The sequence below is a fragment of the Cervus canadensis genome, chromosome 19 (genome assembly GCF_019320065.1).
Source record: "Cervus canadensis isolate Bull #8, Minnesota chromosome 19, ASM1932006v1, whole genome shotgun sequence".
Lineage (NCBI taxonomy): Eukaryota > Metazoa > Chordata > Mammalia > Artiodactyla > Cervidae > Cervus > Cervus canadensis.
Genome location: NC_057404.1, coordinates 30,892,865 through 30,912,855, shown reverse-complemented (window position 1 = coordinate 30,912,855; position 19,991 = coordinate 30,892,865). Strand labels below are relative to the sequence as shown.

Below are 19,991 nucleotides of genomic sequence, written 5' to 3'. Positions count from 1 at the left end.
ATTTATTGTAATAACCAATTAAAAAAGTATATAACTCCCTTGCTTAGACTAGAGAAGGCAATACTCTCCATCCCCCTTCTGATGCCTATGTCAGAAGCTTTCTCTGTCCCTTTTTCACCATAATAAAACTCTGCTACACAAATGCTCTTGAGTGATCAAGCCTGGTCCCAAGTCCTGAAGCAAACGAATCTGACATCATTCACCATAAGCTATCAAAGGTACACAATCTTCTAAGAAAACTGGTAACAACTTGTTTTTATCCACAAGTCACAGTAAAAATACTGTATATAGGAGAACAGAGTTTCCTTAAGGAAAGAAACGTGATTTGTCTATGTGTCATATCCAGTGAAATTTCATTGAGGATTTTTTTATGAGTTATAAGATCCACAAGAGGCAGGAAATTCACTCACAGATAGAAATATCAGTTATACAATGACGTTTTACACAGCATTCCACTAATTTCCCTTTTTAAACAACCTTGCTATTACTTAATATGATCAGCATCCTCAATTTATATGCATGTATAAATACATTAAAAAAACGTAACTGATGTGTTTTTTTTAATACAACTAATGTGTGTTTTTAAACATTTTACAACAATACAAGCAATTTAGGTACTGCTCGTCTCTTTTTTCTTCAGGAAATTTGTATTTTAATCAATTCTTCTTAATTTATATTTTTATACCGCATGTAGTGTTCAAATCTGGCCTTCCTGTCCATCAATTAGCCTTTTAATAATATTTACCACTTAGCTAAACAGCATATTACTGCCTGCTTCAATTTTCCATGCAAACTCTCAAACGGCAAATAGAACATTTTAAGAGACACTTCTTAAAGCTGCTTATAAATATTTGGTAAGAGGACCTTAGTATCACATCCATCAACATCTATTGAGAACATCTGTCATTTGAACTAAGACAAATTAATTCATCTTAAGAAGTAATCATTGTCATTTTGTCTTAATCAATCACAATAGCATTAGGATTAAAAATTTTAAGAGGATGTTTTGAGTAAGAGTTTTCCAAATCCACACATTTCAGTTTAACATAATCACAAGTACTTTATATATACATCTTTGTAATACACACATGTAACAGAATACAGCAAGCAGGAATCAGAAAGATGCCTGTCACAATTCATAAGCAAGAGAGATCAGGACACTCTTAAGAAGGAATTACACTCTTATTTATAGGTCACTTACCACTGAAACTTGATAAACAGCGTTCACAACATATTTTTCCTCTTGTCTGATACCTCCTAAAGTGTCTTACCATAGAATGGATTAGACTTTATAATCACAGGGAAAACTGAGGTGAGTGTTAGGTTGACTAGAAATAAGCTAGAAATAAGCCCAAGTAACCCAGTATTGCCCAGACAGGGAGTGAAGTGGCTGTTTTGACTTTAGTCGTTGACTTTTCATTCCTGGATAGGAGGTCTCAAGTGAAGACATAATAATGCTTTCATTAATTTCAAGATCTTACCTTCTTCACAATAACTCCACTAACCTAAGAATGGAGGCCCCAATCAAGGTTGTCCCCTCAATGCAGATGTATATTTTAAATTGTAGGTCATTAACATTTTGACCTTCAAACCACCAAATATTTCCAAGAAAAAATTTTAATTTAAAATACATTATTGACATGTTCCTTACCCATAAGTATATTTATAATGAAAATAAAATCAGAAGAAATAAAAAATAAGCAATAAAATGTAACAGCAACTTTTCTCAATAAAAGCCAGTCATTAAGCTTTTAAATGTAACAAGAAAAACTACAAAATCCTGACTTAAAAAATGATTTTTGCTACTATTTAGCAATGTCATCACATGGCTACATGGATCTGAGTTTCCCTTCTTTAGACACACATTGCTCTTGGACTAGAATACAGTGGTGAGGAGCTGAAACTGTACGTCCTCAAAGACACTGAGTCAGCAGAAATAAATCACAACTGTCCTGGTTAGGTGTGAACTTTCACTTAGAACATGATGAGTTGAGTTCTTTCTCTAACTAGATCCACTTTAGTTCCAACTGACAGACAGTAGTTACCCTCACAAACCTGTAAATGGCTCTGAGATCTTCCTTACACAGTACATGCTTTTACTGATGATCATGTCTCTTTTACCTTCTCTCCTACAATATGAAATATCTCTAGAGATTTAACTATATTTCACCTTCCCCAGATCTTTTGCCAATGTGATCCTACTGTTGTGCATCCCTCTAAAGGAATAGATTCTTCTGGATAGAAATGGCAAGTAAACGGAAGGAGGCCCTACATGACAGTTAACTAGGAACTAAAATGCCAAATACTAAAAACACACAACTGGAAATTAGAAGAGCAAAGAAAGAGGGGCAAACACCATGCATTAAATACATAAGAAATATGTTTTTACAGAAAGAGAAATCACAGATGGGGAGGAAGGTCACATTATTTTCACATTTTATAGACTAAGTGTCCTCACTTTTGACCCAAATTATTCTGTAAATATCACCAAAAATAAAATTACCTTTTGAGTAACAAGAAAATATTGATTTACTGAATTACATATCCCACCATCTCACAACACCCAGCAACCCAGCAACAGAGAAAAGTAGAGCATTTACACGTTTAGACTGAAAAGGATTTTATCTAATTAAAATTAGGTAATAATGTACATCATGTAAATAATATGATATTCTGTTTGATACTACTAAAAATTTCCCTTCTGTATAAAGCATCTGGAGTAGACACTAATTAAAGGAAATTTTAGAATCACTAGTCTTACCAGAGCAACTTCACACCATCGAACAATGCACACCCACCTAGCAGCATATGCCAAAAACCCTGGACACGAGAGTGAAGAATCACAGATGCCATAAAATGTTTTCATTGTTAGAATTATGCTAACTTTTCAGTAAATCATTTTCAATATTGCATCAAATCTTTGCTCAAAAAGGTTTTTCTGCGCTGTCTAGAGGGCCCTACTGCTTTAAAAATCCACTTTAACAGAAACAAAACACTTACCTCACTGGAGACAGGATATTTTCTTCAGTTTCAGATGACCAAGTACAAATAACTCATTTACATAAACATGTGTAAAATGTGTTTTGGTCAGAGTGAATGAGATGTTATCAAAATCCCTTTCAACATATCCCCATCATCCTTAACATCATCACATTCAGTCAACATCACCCACCACATCATGGCAACACTGAAACCCTTTTCTCTTCTTCTCCATCCCTCTCCCTTTGATTTTCTTACCTCTCTCCCTCCTTGTACTGATTCCAATCTTTTCAAGTTCAAAACCTGAAAGAGAAAAAAAAAAAACTATGTAACTGATGGCAAAGAAGAAGTAACTAGCACCAGCGAGAAATTTTTAAGTGAAATAATTCATTTAACAAAGAAGATCTCAAGGCAGATTAATATTTCATGAATATGATAATGTATATAACTGAGTAAGTCTTCAAATATGGTATCAATGCACTTCTTGCTAAATCCCAAGACATTAAGTAAAAATAAAATATAAAGCTTTTTTTTTTTTTTAGTGATGATTGTCGGTCCCTCAGTGAAATCACAATCTAAAAGGATCTGCTATGATAGTAAGTTCTTATTTTATTGCTCTGCACTTGGCACATCCTGGAGCCCAGATCTGAGTTAAGGTTGATAATAAGCATTCGCTTCATTTGCAGCACTGATGATCATCTAGAAAATATTCAGAATTTCATCTCCTGAAAAAATTTCTCATCTTCTATTATCATAACTGCTTTTTACATTAAAAGGGGAGGGATTCACTTTAAATCCCCAATAAATACTAAGAATAATTAAATGATAGAAGACAATCTCTTTCTTTGCATGCCTATTGCAAAATATGCTTGTGGCACTAGAGTCTGTCTGTCCATCTGTCTATCCTCCCTGGAAACACTGCTGTTTAGAAAGTGAGAGAATGGAAAAAATTGCTCCCTCCCCCAAACACAATAAAGGGCTTCCATGGTGACTCAGACAATAAAGAATCTGCTTGCAATGCAGGAAATCCGAGTTAACGGCTCAGGAAGATCCCCTGGAGGAGGGCATGGCAACCCACCCCAGTATTCTTGCCTGGAGAATCCCATGGACAGAGGAGCCTAAAGGGCTCCAGTCCATGGGGTTGCAAAGAGTCGGACACGACCGAACGACTTTTCAAAACAACAACAAATACAATAAAAGCTTCAATTACTGTTATTTTCCTTATTGTAGTAGTTCTGTATGTGGAAGGATCTGTATGAAAATTGCTGTGACATATGGTATCATAGTACCAAATTCTTTTTACCTTTCTTCCTTTTTCTTATCTTCTATTTCTCTCTCTCTCTCTATCACTCCTATAAATTATTTTACAATACATATTTATTTGGTAGGCACTATGGGTCAGCCACCATGCTCGATACTAGGATTATCAGTAATAAATAGTCCTCAAAGTTTAGCAGATCACTGACTACACACACAAAACTGAAGATAAAACTTCAGGATAATGATGCTGCTGCTAAGTCACTTCAGTCATGTCTGACTCCATGTGATCCCACAGACGGCAGCCCACCAGGCTCCCCCGTCCCTGGGATTCTCCAGGCAAGAACACTGGAGTGGGTTGCCATTTCCTTCTCCAATGTGTGAAAGTGAAAAGTGAAAGTGAAGTCATTCAGTCCTGTCGGACTCTTCGCGACCCCATGGACCGCAGCCTACCAGGCTCCTCCACCCATGGGATTTTCCAGGCAAGAGTACTGGAGTGGGGTGCCACTGCCTTCTCCGGATAATGATGCTAGGTATACAATATTCTCTCTTAGCATAGGATGAAAGAGGTGATTCAGCCAATGAATCAGCAAGAACATAAAGGACCACAGAGGAGAATCACATCTAACCAGTGTTAGAGGCTGAAGAGGAAAAGCAGAACAGCATGTAGCACTCTAAAAACCTGGCTACTCAATGTCTGGTGTCTGGATTTGTAGCATATTCATTTCTAATGATGACTCCACCCAAGACCAGTTGAGCAGGTAAATATATTTTAACAAATTTTCCAGGTTATTCACATGCATATTAAGAGTTTGAAAACCACTGGACTAAGAGGTCTATGAAAGGTGAATGGTTTAGTTGGCATTTACTTTGAGTTGTGCATAAGAGGAGCAATAGGAAAATAGGCTGAAAAGCTGACCAAATTGTGAAGTTTGAGACTGTTCTTTAGAGCCTCCCTGGTGGCTCAGATGGTAAAGAATTCACCTGCAATGCAGGAGACCCAGGTTTGATCCCTGAGGTGGGAAGATCCCCTGGAGAAGGAAATGGCAACCCACTCTGATATTCTTGCCTTGAGAATCCCATGGACAGAGGATCCCAGTCCATGGGGATGCAAAGAGTCAGATACCACTGAGCAACTAACACAGACTGCTCTTTAGGTAAATGCTTATTTTGAGAGCACTGTTTAAAAACTGGAGTATAGTTTTAAATTATCAAAGATAGACATATATGAAAACTTACATAGCCTCACAATTTAGTCTAAACCTACTTCTTACTTTCTCTTTTTCTTAAAAACATGAGAAGAAAAATAGAAAGAATACAAGTAAATATTGGGATTTATTTGTATGATAAAATTTTTAACTTGCCTCTAAATTATGTAACAGAGCTTCAGAAATCTTAACAATTTTTCACATTATTATGAATAATTTTGACTTAAGGTATTTTTCTATTTCTTATGAAAATCTGAATAACATATAACTTTAAGTATATATTCTGCATTATCACTATACATTTGAAAGAAAACTGACCATAAGAAAAATATACTAGACTTAATTATTGTATTTCTAACTTTTTATTTTAGAATTTAAGAAAAGATTGTTGCTGTTTTTGTTGTCTCCAAGCTGCATATTTATTGTATAAGGACATATTTATGTATTTTTTTTAATTTGGTGACAGCATTTATGTTTAAAAAGATAAAAGATTTATAAGATCTGATGAGAAACCAGAGTGTTAATGTTTAGCACATTTTCAAGTGGCTTTTAAATGATCTCATATATTAAATATTTCTTGAATTGTTTGATAAAAAATATGTACAAAAATATTAAATAACTCCACGTAGTTTAAAAAAATATAACTAATACACTAATGATTCTAAGTAAAGGCTCTAGAATTATCCTGACGAATAGTTATTCTTATAAATAAATGACAGACTGATTTCTGAGTACAGACAATTATCTGCATTTGCAGGATACACTTTGAATAGCTTTTATTGACTATGCCAAAGCCGTTGACTGTGTGGATCACAACATATTGTGGAAAATTCTGAAAGAGATGGGAATATCAGACCATCTTACCTTCCTCAGTTAGAACTGGACATGAAACACAGACTGGTTCCAAATATGGAAAGGAATATGTCAAGGCTGTATATAGTCACCCTGCTTATTTAACATAAATGCAGAGTATATCATGAGAAACTAGGCTGGAGGAAGCACAAGCTAGAATCAAGATTGCCAGCAGAAATATCAGTAACCTCAGATATGCAGATGACACCACCCTTATGGCAGAAAGCAAGGAAGAACTAAAGAGCCTCTTGATGAAAGTGAAAGAAGAGAGTGAAAAAGTTGTCTTAGAGCTCAACATTCAGAAAATTAAGATCATGGCATCTGGTCCCATCACTTCAAAGCAAATAGATGGGGAAACAGTGGAAACAGTGACAGACTGTTTTCTGGGCTCCAAAATCACTGCAGATGGTGAGTGCAGCCATGAAATTACAAGACACTTGCTCCTTGGAAGAGAAGTTATGACCAAACTAGACAGCATATTAAAAAGCAGAGACATTACTTTGCCAACAAAGGTCCATCTATTCAAAGCTATGGTTTTCCCAGTAGTCCCAGTATGGATGTGAGCGTTGGACTATAAAGAAAGCTGAGCACTGAAAAATTGATGCTTTTGAATTGTGGTGTTGGAGAAGACACTTGAGAATTCCTCAGACTGCAAGGAGATCCAACTAGTCCACGCTAAAGGAAATCAGTCCTGAATATTCATTGGAAGGACTGATGCTGAAGCTGAAACTTCAATACTTTGGCCACCTGATGCAAAGAACTGACTAACTGGAAAAGACCCTGATGCTGGGAAAGATTAAAGGTAGGAGGAGAAGGGGACGACAGAGGATGAGATGGTTGGATGGCATCACCGACTCAATGGACTTGAGCTTCAGTAAGCTCCGGGAGTTGGTGATGGATAGGGAAGCCTGGTGTGCTGCAGTTCATGGGGTCACAAAGAGTCAGACATGACTGAACGGCTGAACTGAACTGAAATTTCGTATGAAATAAAAAATATAAAACAGAACCTTAGAACATTTCTTAAACGTGGCAGTGTAGGTTAAAAATAAATTCTAAAGTGAAATTTATGCTCATAACTTTTAGGATATGAGAAACAATGTTACGATGTACTTTTGAATTCAGACAGAGGTGGACTTAAATCTGCTTTGGTATCTTCTTTTGTAATTCTCTCTAATGAATTACACGATACTTTTCAACCTCTTCTTTATACTTGAAAAAAATAATAAATGTAATAATTATTATGTAGATTCTATAAAGATTATATTAGGCAATATGTGTATAGCACTTAGCAAAGAGCCAGGAGGTACAGCATATTCCAAAATAGTAACTGCTATCTGGTCTTTTTGTTATAATTGTTATCATTATTACATTCATATAACATGTCTAAATATAAGATCAGTTTGAGCAAAATCTTCTGAAATTGTACTTTTCTTCTGAAGAATGTAAATTATCATGCTTTTCTTTAACTTCTTGATATATTTATATTTGTAACAGTGTTTTGAATTTCTTGTCTGTTAATTCTATCATGTCATTTCCATGTCTATTGTTATTGGCAATTATTTCCCAGTTATGAGTCAAATTTTCCTATTTTTCCTTATGTCCAATAATGTTTTTATTGGTTCTCAGATATCGAGATCTTACTCTGCTTAGTGTTAGATATGTTTATTCTCTTAGAAGGAGTTAGGATTGTTTCTGCGAATTATTAAGTTATTTGTGGGTCCAACTAACTACAAAGCTTGTTTTAACGACATCTTTATAAGTCTGAGGTTGTCTTTAGAGTTATTTATCTTTAATACCAAAGCTCAACACTTCTGTGCTCTCTACTGAATATTCCATGTATTCAAAGAAAATTCACTACTCTGATAGAAATTCAAAAGATTCCCAGACCTAAGAAAACGTTGCGAATTCTGTTTAAAGTTCTCTTGTAATCATTCTTTTCTAGCAGTTATTCTTTGCTTATCCTTGTCAAATGTCACTTGACATATGTGAAAGTTGTTAATCAAATAAAATTCTCAGAGTAACACATATGTAGATTTCTAGAGCTCTTCTCTGTGTATTTTCCTCCTTTCTGGTAATCAGACCTACAAATTCTAGCTGCCTGTTCTCTCCAAACTGAGATAGTTATCTCCTCAACTACAAAATTTAAAAACTCTGTAGTTGTGTCTGGGCAGTCCCTCCACATACCAATACCTGAATTTCCAGCCTTCCTGTTTCTTACCACTACATTTCTTCTTAAATAGTAGTATCATTTTGAGGAAGAAAACACACTTTTGGAAGATGAAGACAATGTTGAACTCTTAGTTTGGTGGTTGTTTAGTCGCTAAGTTGTGTCCAACTCCTTTGATGCTATGGACTGTAGTCCTCCAGTCTCTTCTGTCCGTGGGCTTCTCCAGTCAAGAATACTGAAGTGGGTTGTCATTTCCTTCTCCGGGGATCTTCCCCACCTGGGCAATGAACCTGGGTCTCCTACATTGCAGGCAGATTCTTTACCAACTGAGCCACCAGTTTATCTATCAAGAAAATGATGTGGGGGTGGAAGGATATAGAGAGTTGTACTGGATGGTCACTGGAGAGCTCTAAAATCTACTATCTGTGCTATGTTTTAATTTAAAGACAGACAGTCTGGTTCTTACAGGTTCTTACTATGCATCTTTCTAGTACGGCTTCTTAGTGAGACAGATAAACTATTCAAGAAATTAAGAAATCCCAATGAGTTTGACTCTGGTGGCCTAGACAGTAAAGCCTCTGCCTGCAATGTGGGAGACCGAGGTTTGATACCTGGGTCAGGAAGATCCCCTGGAGAAGGAAATGGCAACCCACTCCAGGACTCTTGCCTGGAAAGTTCCATGGACGGAGGAGCCTGGTGGGCTACAGTCCATGTGGTCAAAAAGAGTTGGACACGACTGATACACTTCACTTCTTCTTCAATGAGTTTGAACGCAGCTTGATAAAACTACTCTCAAACTTATTTGGTTCCTAAATCCTGGTTTTCTTAATTTGGATATCTAAATTTTCCTCTATCAGATTTTCCTCTATCAGATTGCTGCACACACTTTAAATTCAGTGTCAAGTCTCAGTTATATTGCTGATTTAAAAAAAAAAAAAGCCCTTAGTTGTAAATATGGCTTTCTAACCTTAGTCATATTTAACATTCATTTTGTAAGTGATAGTATTGAGATATGTGACTAGGCACAGGTTTACAGAATAAACTTAGAAATTCAGAAACTTTCCCAAGGCTGGTGAACCTACTTAAAAACCTCCAAGAATTCACCCTTACATATAATTTCTAGTCTTCCTTTAAAGTTAATGAACATAGTTTAAATATTCTTTGTGAGTCTCTTATAACTTTTTTAGGCCGTTATATTGGAAAAACTGTTTTTCTTATATTATATTGAAATATTTATGTCATAGAGATTTGTATTCAGCTGTTTGAAAGTTCTACAGAGTTCATTAAGATTTGAACTAAAATCCATCCAAAGGATTTTGTCCAAAGACAAAAAAGAAAACATTCAAGTATAAAAAATTATCAAACTGTTTTTCTTTTTTTCTTTTTGAAATCAGTCATGTTGGTCACCTTTGAAACTCTGTATTATGATATCTGTAATTCATTCACTGGAAATTTTGCATTGCTCTTTATTTTCCTTCTCAAAAACCAAGATATGTCATTGTTTTTGGGGACTCTGTCCCATTCTTCTGTCATTTTAAAAATGGAAAACCATTCCATATTTTAAAAGTAATGTTGTAATTACATCACAGGATACTTTAAAATGTCCACATATTAAAAATAGTATATATTTGTTGAATTTTTACTAGATGACAGGCATAATGCTGAGCACTTTATGTGACATTTTTTATTCCTCACAATTACTTTATTTTGTAAGAACCACTATTAATTCCCATTTTTGGCATAGGGTCATTGAGGCAGAGAGGTTAATTAACTTGCCTAAGGAGACACAGCTAGGAGGAGATGGAGTTAATTATTGAGCCCAGAGTATTTGACTTAGAGCTCCTTTTGCAACCAGTACACATAGTACCTCCAAAAGTAACTATTATTTTATGTCTTACATGTATTGAGATGAATGTCTAATATGATAGACCAATACATGTTTAATAAGTAGATGAGTACACGTAAACACAGAATTATATTAAGTTCACATATATCACGTCATTTTTACATATTTAAGAAGTAAATGCAAGATAAATTTTTGGCTTTGAATTCATTTAGGATTTGGAAATAACTGTGAGAAAAAAAGTTAAAGTAAATGAGATTGGATTCCAGAGTTCCTGATTTCTTGGAAAGAAATGTAAAATTCAATTGAAATATTTCCTGGGGCAGACAAAGATTAAAAGAAAATTAATTCAACTATGTGGACATAAATAACATTGCATAGAGCTTGTCTGTGATTATCGTTGCTTTAGGCTAACTAAAATATTATACAAGTATAGTACTTCCATACCTCCAGTTTTCGAGCAGTTCTCATTTTGGTATATTGCATAAGTTAAATTTCTTCTGCTCCAGGGATTTGGGTCCTCATATTCCATGAGTTTATATACAATGAAATTTGCCCTAAAACTAGAATATTTCCAGTATTTCTGTTGTTCACAGCTGGTTCATCATTTGTGATGAAGGTGTCTTTTCATTTCTGATATGAGACTAATCAACAACATAGAATTTCTATTAAGATTTCATGTAATATTATTTCTTACAACCTTTATGTTTTCTTCTAATTCTTAAATGGAAAATTAAAGACACAGTTTCAGAAAATAAGTAATCTCAAATATTGCCAATGAAAAATGTAACGCTTTAGAAACCCTCATGAGGGTAAATATCAGTCTAACTGTGAAATTTAACAGATATGGACAGGACTCCTAATGAGTGGAATGTGACACTGCTAAATATTTGAAAATTTATCCCTTGATTAGGCTAAGCCATTTGAAATAGTAGTCTGTCTAGTGAGCTGTGTTTTATATTCTTACTATGGAATATAAAAAGAGATGACTTCCTAAAGTAGTTCAAGAGAGAGGACCAAGAGATGGAATAAGTTGGTCTATCAATCTATCTGTATTTCTGTGTCTGAGCCCATCTCTTCTAAACCCATTCATACCACCCCTAAACAGAATCTGTCTTTTCAGTGCAGTCCTTGTTCATGCCAAGCATTGTTTTAACATAGACTTCTGAACTAGGTGCTCATCCCAGGGGGAGCTCTCTTCACCGAGATGCCTGCACAACCAAACCCCACAGCTTCTAGGCACTTGCTTACATCCTCCCTTCTCAGTGAGGTTTACTTTATCCCCTTATTTAATATTTTATTCTACTCCCTCCCTACTTCACTGCAAGGGACACTTAAATCTCTTAATATACTGAATACATTTATCACTATTGTATATTACCAGTCTTTCCAATCTGTATTTAAGTGCTACGAAGGCAAGCATCAGATCTTTGTTGCTGTGTTTTCTAGATTATCCCAATTGTTTAACAGTGCCTGGAGAACGGCGAGTGCTAAAGTATTTAAATGGAAATTTATTTTTCAATTTATTCATGTATCTAAAGCTTTACCTAATCTGTTCTATATTAATTTATATTTGCAAATTGTATGAAGTCTGCTAGCTTTAGTGATCTATCAGATAAAATGTTGACTTATCCCTATTAAAGTTAAATCAACAAAAAATCTAAAAATTCATTTATAATTTTTAAATTTTCAGCATTTTCTCATCACACTAAATCATTTGACAACACCAAAGCAAGTGTGCTGTTAGGTTTTCAATTAAATATCTAAGCAATAATCAATAACAAATTGACTTTATAAGAATTTTAGGAAAAATTGTTGATTTCAGAATATCCCTTGAAGCATAATTCATAACAGGAGAGTATTCCCTTTCTACCAAGATTACAATGATTATTTCAGGATGAAAACTAAACTAACATATGCAAGTTTGGAAATACAAACCAAGTTCAATTTAAATAACATGGATTACTGAACTCTATCTATATCTAATTATTCATCTTTATCATAATTCTTAGAAAACTAAAGTTTAGTTGAGAAAGACTGAGTCTAGACTATGAATTGAGAACAATGCCAATTTATAAAATGGTAAAGTTACATGTGATTATATACAATGAATTCTCAGTTCAGTTCAGTTGCTCAGCCATATCCAACTCTTTGCAACCCCATGGACTGCAGCACACCAGGCTTCCCTGTCCATCACCAAGTCCTGGAGCTTATGCCCATCGAATCGGTCTTGCCATCCAACCATCTCATCCTCTGTCGACCCTTTCTCCTCCTGCCTTCACTCTGTCCCACCTTCAGGGTCTTTTCCAATGAGTCAGTTCTTCGCATCAGATGGCCAAAGTACTAGAGTTTCAGCCTCAGCATCAGTCCTTCCAATGAATACTCAGGACTGATTTCCTTTAGGATTGACTGGTTGGATCTCCTTGTAGTCCAAGGGTCTCTGAAGAGTCTTCTCCAACACGAGAGTTCATAAGCATCGATGAATTCTAAATGACACTAAATGGGTTTTCGATATTGACACTGTCAATTACTTCTTAAGTAGGATCTCTTGATGAAAATTCAAGAGAAGCTGGAAATGCTTCTATTTAACTTTTTCGTTCATCTGCTTGACCGGTTCATATTCTACTCATGCACTTTCCTGTGTCACAATACTTCTTTATAGTTTGTATTAAGATGTGTTTTTGTTCATCAGAGCCACTATTATTAATAGAAATCTCAACATTTCATCTCAATTCTTTAAAGTTTCCTTTAAGTAACAAGTTTATGAATTAGATCACTAAAGGGACTCTGCAAAATGCTCACTGCTCACTTGTGACCCAGAATTGGGGTCTCACTCGACTTGTTAGGTGCACCTCTCCACGTTGCCCTCTTCTTGCTGAGGCTGCAGTTCTGGGGACAGCAGCCTCTGTATATTACCTCAGTGTTTCTGGCTTCACTGAAGTGACAGGAGGAATTTATATGTTTCTTCCTTCTGAAAAAATATACAAGCACCCCAGTGTTAATTGTAACATTATTTACAATAGCCAGGACATGGAAGCAACCTAAATATCTATCAACAGAGGAACAGATAAAGAAGGTGTGGTACATATGCCCAATGGAATATTACTTAGCCATAAAAAAGAATGAAATGATGCCATTTGCTGCAATATGGGTGGACATAGACTATCATAGTAAGTGAAGTAAGTCTGACAAAGAAGACCAAATATTAAGGTATCACTAATATGTGGAATCTAATTTTTAAAAATGATATAAATGAACTTATTTACAAAATAGAAACAGACTCACAGATTTAGAAAAACAAACCAATGGTTACCAAATGGGCACAATGGGGAAAGGGATAAACTAGGAGCTTGTACTATACACAACATAGATAACCAGGGACCTACTGTATATAGCACAGAGAACTATACCCAATATTCTGTTATAACCTATATACATTAAAGAGACTAGATCTTTGGTGCCTTTTTAATTTCTGTCACCATCACTAAAACTCAAATTAGATTCACTGTCTCAGAAAGATATCCCGGGACATGGCGATACAAAATATGTTGTTGTTCAGTCGCTCAATTGTGTCCAACTCTTTGTGACCCCATGGACTGCAGCATGCCAGGCTTCCCTGTCCGTCACTATCTCTCGCAGAGCTTGCACAAACTCATGTCCATTGAGTCAGTGATGCCATCCAACCATCGCATCCTCTGTCATCGTCTTCTCCTCCTGCCTTCAATTTTTCCCGGCACCAGGGTCTTTTCCAGTGAGTTGGCTCTTCGCATCAGGTGGCCAAAATATTGGAGCCTCAGCTTCAGCATCAGTCCTTCTGAAGAATATTCATGACTGACTTCCTTTAGGATGGACTGGTTGGATCTCCTTGCAGTCCAAGGGACCCTCAAGAGTCTTCTCCAACACCACAGTTCAAAAGCACCAATTCTTTGGAACTCAGCCTTCTTTACAGTCCAACTCTCAAATCCATACATGACTACTGGAAAAAACCACAGCTTTGACTATACGGACCCTTGTTGGCAAAGTAATGTCTCTGCTTTTTAATACACTGTCTAGGTTTACAATAGCTTTTCTTCCAAAAAGCAAGCATCTTTTAATATAAAATACAGAGAGCATCAAGAAAAGAAATCTTGACAAGAAAGGCGTCTTAATAGTATTGATGACTAACAGAGCAATTTACAAATAAACTTATCTTCAAGAAAAAGAATCAGAAAAACAATGAATATATGTATGTATATTAATGAAACACTTTGCTGTATACCTGAAAATTTTTTTTGTAAAGTCAAACAAGCAGTTAGGAGGGAATTAGGAGAGTAATTAGTGATAGAATATCCACATGAATTTTTTGTATTTCAAAAGCAAGAAAATGAGTTGTGCTTCTCTTATACTTGCCTTTTAAGTCTATTAATTTGAGTACTATGGCTTGCATACATTTTAAGAGGAATGGGTTGAGTCTTTTACAGACATGTTTATATTCTGTATATTCTAAAGTTATTATCTTATTAATGAAAAGTTTTTCTGATTCTTATTTGCCTTTCATACTCTTTAGTTATGCCATTTCTTACAAGGAACATTCTAGAATAACAAGCCCATTCCCTCTCCCCCAAATCTGATGCTAACACATTTGTTCACTCATACACACAAAGTGTTTTGGGTAATTTCAGGCATTTTAGCTGGAGAATTTTAGGAAGCCTTGAATACACTGAATTGAGGGATTGAAAGGACCATCATTCTTATAATGAAAACCATTAACCCATATAGTTAAAAGCATCAGCTCAGGGCTTCCCTTGTGGCTCAGTGGCTAATGCAGGAGACACAGGTTCGATCCCTGGTCAGGGGAAAATCTCACATGCCATGGAACAACTCAGTACCTATGTGACAACTATTGATCCTGTACTCTGGAGCCTGAGAGCTACAACTACTGAGCCTGCATGCTCTAGAGCCCGCGCTCTGACACAAGAGCAGCTACTGTCGTGAGAATCCATGTACCTTAGCTAGAGAGAAGCCTCTACTCTCAGTAACTAGAGAGAAGCCCATGTAGCAAAGAAGACAAAGTACAGTCAAAAATAAATAAATAATATGATTATATGTAAAAAAGAATCTGCCTAAAGATACCTAATTAAAGACTGTAGATACAGGATCTCCACTTTAACTGCCTAAAGCACATAACTGATACATTATCAAAGGCAGCTCATTATCTTTTCTAAAGCTTTCTTTGAGTCTTTATTGATGCTAATGTCTTGAGTATGACATTTAGAGTTGCCATTTTTAACAACTAACAAAAATGCTCAAATTCTAGAGCTTCTCATTGTTAATCTAAATTTTTCATCCAATTTCATCCAAACCAGTGGCTCACAGCCTTTTGGTTTTCCTCCCCCTACTCTGGCTTCTGAGCTTGCTCTTCAGGCCCGTTTCCTCTGCTTGTTCCTCACAAGTCTTTAGGCTTCTATCTAGATTGATCCTCTTCCTCTTACTTTCCTCCTTCTCCCTGGCTCATTTAATCCCAGGGTTTCTGCTCACATTCCTCTGTATCTGTATCTTCACCCCAAGCATCTCTCCAGTGTAAAAAACTCTTCAGTCTCATGGAGATCTTCAATCACTTGAGCCTGCCACTTTCTCATTCAGTTTCTCTCTAATTTCCTTCTTTTTCAGCTTGGAATCCAAGGACCATGATTATCATCAGGTTGACACAAAAACCTTACACAATTTGGATCCTTTCCATTTCTGTTATACTTCCCTAGCAAAGCTAAACTCTGGACATCACCTACATAAGGTATAACTGCATCTAATAACTATGTGTTGCTGGAAAAAACAGCGTTGTGTTTAAATTTATGATTACAAATTTGGAATTTTCTCTCAACATTTTCTCAAAATCTGAATATGTACTACTTTCAACATTTTATACCAGCTGTTACCATCTTGTAATGATCTCCCCCCACAAGCCTCATAGGTTTATAGCAGGGGTCCCCAATCTCCAGGATCTAATGCATGATGATCTGAGGTGGAACTGATGTATGATAATAAAAATAAAGTGCATAATAAGTGTAATGTGCTTGAATCATCCCCAAACCATCCCTCATCACTGTCAGTCCACGAAAAAATTGTCTTCCATGAAACTGGTTCCTAGGGACAAAGAGGTTGGGGACTGATGGTTTATAGGGTTATCTTTTTGTTATTGTTATATTTAAAATATTAGATAACCAACAAGGACCTATTGGATAGCATGGAGGGGGAGGCTGTTCAACATTCTATAATAATGTAAATGTGAAAAGAATTTGAAAAAGAATAGATACATGTATATGTATAACTGGATCACTTTGCTATACACCTGAAACTAATACAACACTCTTAATCAACCATGCTCCAACATAAAATAAAACATGTTATATAAATGTTATAGACATGTTATTAACATATAAATATTAATATTTGCAATTAAAATCCATTCAGAAAAAAAATAATTGAATAAACTTGCTTGTTCCTTTTTCTTACTGATCTTGAGAAATTATTTGGACCTCTAAGATCACATTTCTTTTTCATGAAAATTAGAAAATTACACTACACAGTCATATCTTTTTAAAGTCTAAAACAATGAAATGTTATTTTCTTTTTAAAAAATTAAGCTTTAAATCTCTCAGTTTTAATATTTTAGCTCTTTGTTTAATCAATTTCAACTCAAGAATTTTATCAGTAGTTGTAGCCTCTGCCTGCACAAACTAATGTATCACCAGTTTTCTTTAAAAATCTCCTTCTATTATTCTAACATCTTCAAAATATTAAACAAGTAACCAGTGTCAGTATGAGTGTATTATTTAAAGTTTGCTGTAGATATTTTATATTTTTAATAATTATTACCTTGCAAATTGGCATAACATATCCATTTAAAGTTTCCACTTTTAAATGTAATACCCATAATGTACAACTCTACACTGTCTGAGCAACTCTATTGAAGTCTCAATATTAAACAAATAAATCAGATTGTGTCAACATCCACTGCTGGATATCTTACTGTATAAAATGTATTTATTTCTGTCATTATTAATTTCTAGGAACAGCAAAACAGACCAGAAAAATAAATGCTTAGTCTCAGACTGCACATCAGAAAATGCACCACAGCTTAAATTTTCACTTGACAGATCAATGTTCCATAGTGTAATTTAATGTCCTGCCAAACCCAAAGACCAACCTGAAAATAAAATGACAATTTCCATTTCCCTATAGCATCTACTCTAATCTAACTGCATTTTCATCATGCATTTCTGGAAACTGAATCTGGCTTGGAAATCTATAAACATTAGGAAGACAATGTTGCAACTATTTGGAGTATATAATTATCCCCCCAATCTGATGATAACATAACATTTTCTGAAAATCAGGTGATGTTTTAAATACATAAAGTGCAATCATCAGATTTCCATTCAAGGTAGCTCAGTGATTTGTTATAGTAAGAAGAAGCTAATTAAACAAATGCGATGGCTATATTTGGCAAGGGTTAGCCACGATGTACCAGTTGGAGAGATGAATTTTGAAATTAAATACTGTGTATTAACTCTAATGATATTGTTCTCTAATTTATTCAACTTGAAAGTGTAGCCAAGGAAATGTTAGGCTTTGTTCCTCACCAAATAGCAATCTGATCAGGGGACGGACTGGAGTTATTTGAATGACAGAGAACTGGTCAGAAATGGTACTTTTTTTTTTTTTTTTTGTCTTAAGGACTTCAAACCAGTTTTCAGCTTTTCCAACCAGGAATGTGAAAACCTGTAAGAGACTTTGAAACATCCTAGGGTATCCCTTCATACCCGCCTCGCCCTACCATCACCAAAGATGCAATTTACCTTAAAGAGGAAGGGAGAGACAAAGTCTTAATGCAACACTGTCATGCTAACATATTCTTTCCTTCGGCTGATAGCCATTTAACCAACCCATTGACCTCTCACTTTTATTTTCTGGCTTATTTATTCACTCAACAAATACTGCTCCAAGTGCCTGTTATGTGCCAGGTCTATTCTATGTGTTGTGTAGAAAAGATGTACTTCTTTTGGTACTTACATTAAAATATTTTATAGATATATGATTTTATATAAAGATTTATAGAATGTGACCATTTAAAAACAGCTTAAGAAATTATTTACCCCTTTCCTTGATTTTATTTGTGAAGAAACTGAAGGCTACAGACAGAGAATATGATTTCTCAAGATTACACACAGTGAAGGGTTATGGTAAACATAATGCCAGTATTCGCTCTACTTCTCTAGACATCACTAGAGATAATTACCTACTTAAATCTGCTTTTTAAAATGTTTCTAGCCTCATCTTACTCTCTCACTGTGTTCTGGTTATTCTTTCCTGTGCTGTGGGTGACCTGGTTGAGAGAGTTACACTTTCCTGTTTGCCCTTTTCTGAGTCACCTTCAGTTGCAGGTTCTGTAATTGTTGTCTGACACCATAGGAACAATCTTGGCTGTGAAGGAGGCCAGGTGAATCCCTAAGGTTTACTGCACTGTGCTGCATTTCTCTTCTGTCGCTAACTGTGAGACCATTTGGCAACAGTTGACTCAGAGCCTTTAAGATAATTAGTTCTTCCTTAGAATGGCATGGTTTTTAAGGAAGGAAGTACGCAACATTTGTTCCAAAACCCAAATCTATCATTTGGAGAATGTGACCCATTTTGGTGGTTCTTTGATATTTTTGAAAACAGCTTACATGAATAATACTCAAAAAAGTGGTGTTCTTACATCTTATTTCTGAATTATTTCTAATAGCATCCCAAGAACATCTTGCTCCTATTGAAAACTAACAAACAAACAAACAAAAAAAACTTGATGGAAAAACATAAAATACTACAAAAGAAACAAAATGAAAAGATAATTTTAAAGTAGATGAACAATGCTTAATACAATAATTGTACTCTCTACATAATTTAATTTTTATAGATATAAGTACACTTATCACCTAACATTTAGAATAAATTACTACATATTGAACCCTAATACTTTAACTCAGTCATATTAATGTAGGAAACCATAATCAAGTATGAGTTCTAAAAAGATGAACATAAAATTTTCAGTATGATTGAGTAAAAATTTATTTACAATGTCTATACATATTTGTACATCAGATACTAAGTTCAATCAATTTGAAATCTTTATTAAATTTAGTACAATTCAAGGAATTTGCTTAAACAAAACAATCAGGTTTGGCTAAAATTTTTATTGTTCTGTATTGCATAGATATTAAGTAAAATATCAGATTTATATGAACATTAAAAAATAAGTAAGTTGTGCTTTACAATAAGAAATAAATATTTTGGTCTTCACCCACCCATAGTTCTTCGCATACAGCTTTAAAAACGTTTGTAATATATAAGTGATAAACATGAATACAAATGCTATCACATTATTTTGATATTGTGGGAAATAATTTGTTTCCTAATAACCAATGGGATAGCTCTAATTTTAGAAAGTGAGGAAACCAATCCCTTTGGTAGGGAATTCAAAACCCTTGCAACTTCGGCTCAGTTTACAAGTCTGACTTCATTTACACTTAATATTATAATTAATGCTGATTTTATAATTATAATAATGTCTAGCATTATGTTAATTATTTAATCACATATATTACTGTGTAACACTATAGTGTACAAAGTACACATATCTTGTATGAATTCTCTGGTATCTTGCACATTC

At 34.9% G+C, this 19,991-nt stretch overlaps 1 protein-coding gene across 4 annotated transcripts in view; it reads right to left on the bottom strand.

The window, feature by feature from the left end:
- The window catches only part of CCSER1 (coiled-coil serine rich protein 1), a 1,404,567-nt gene that overhangs the window by 441,208 nt on the left and 943,368 nt on the right, over positions 1–19,991 (bottom strand). For all 4 annotated transcript variants that reach the window (XM_043438592.1, XM_043438589.1, XM_043438591.1 and 1 more), the window contains one exon: positions 3,238–3,282. In XM_043438592.1, coding sequence (XP_043294527.1) covers positions 3,238–3,282 — 45 coding nt within the window. The remainder of the gene's footprint in view (positions 1–3,237; positions 3,283–19,991) is intronic.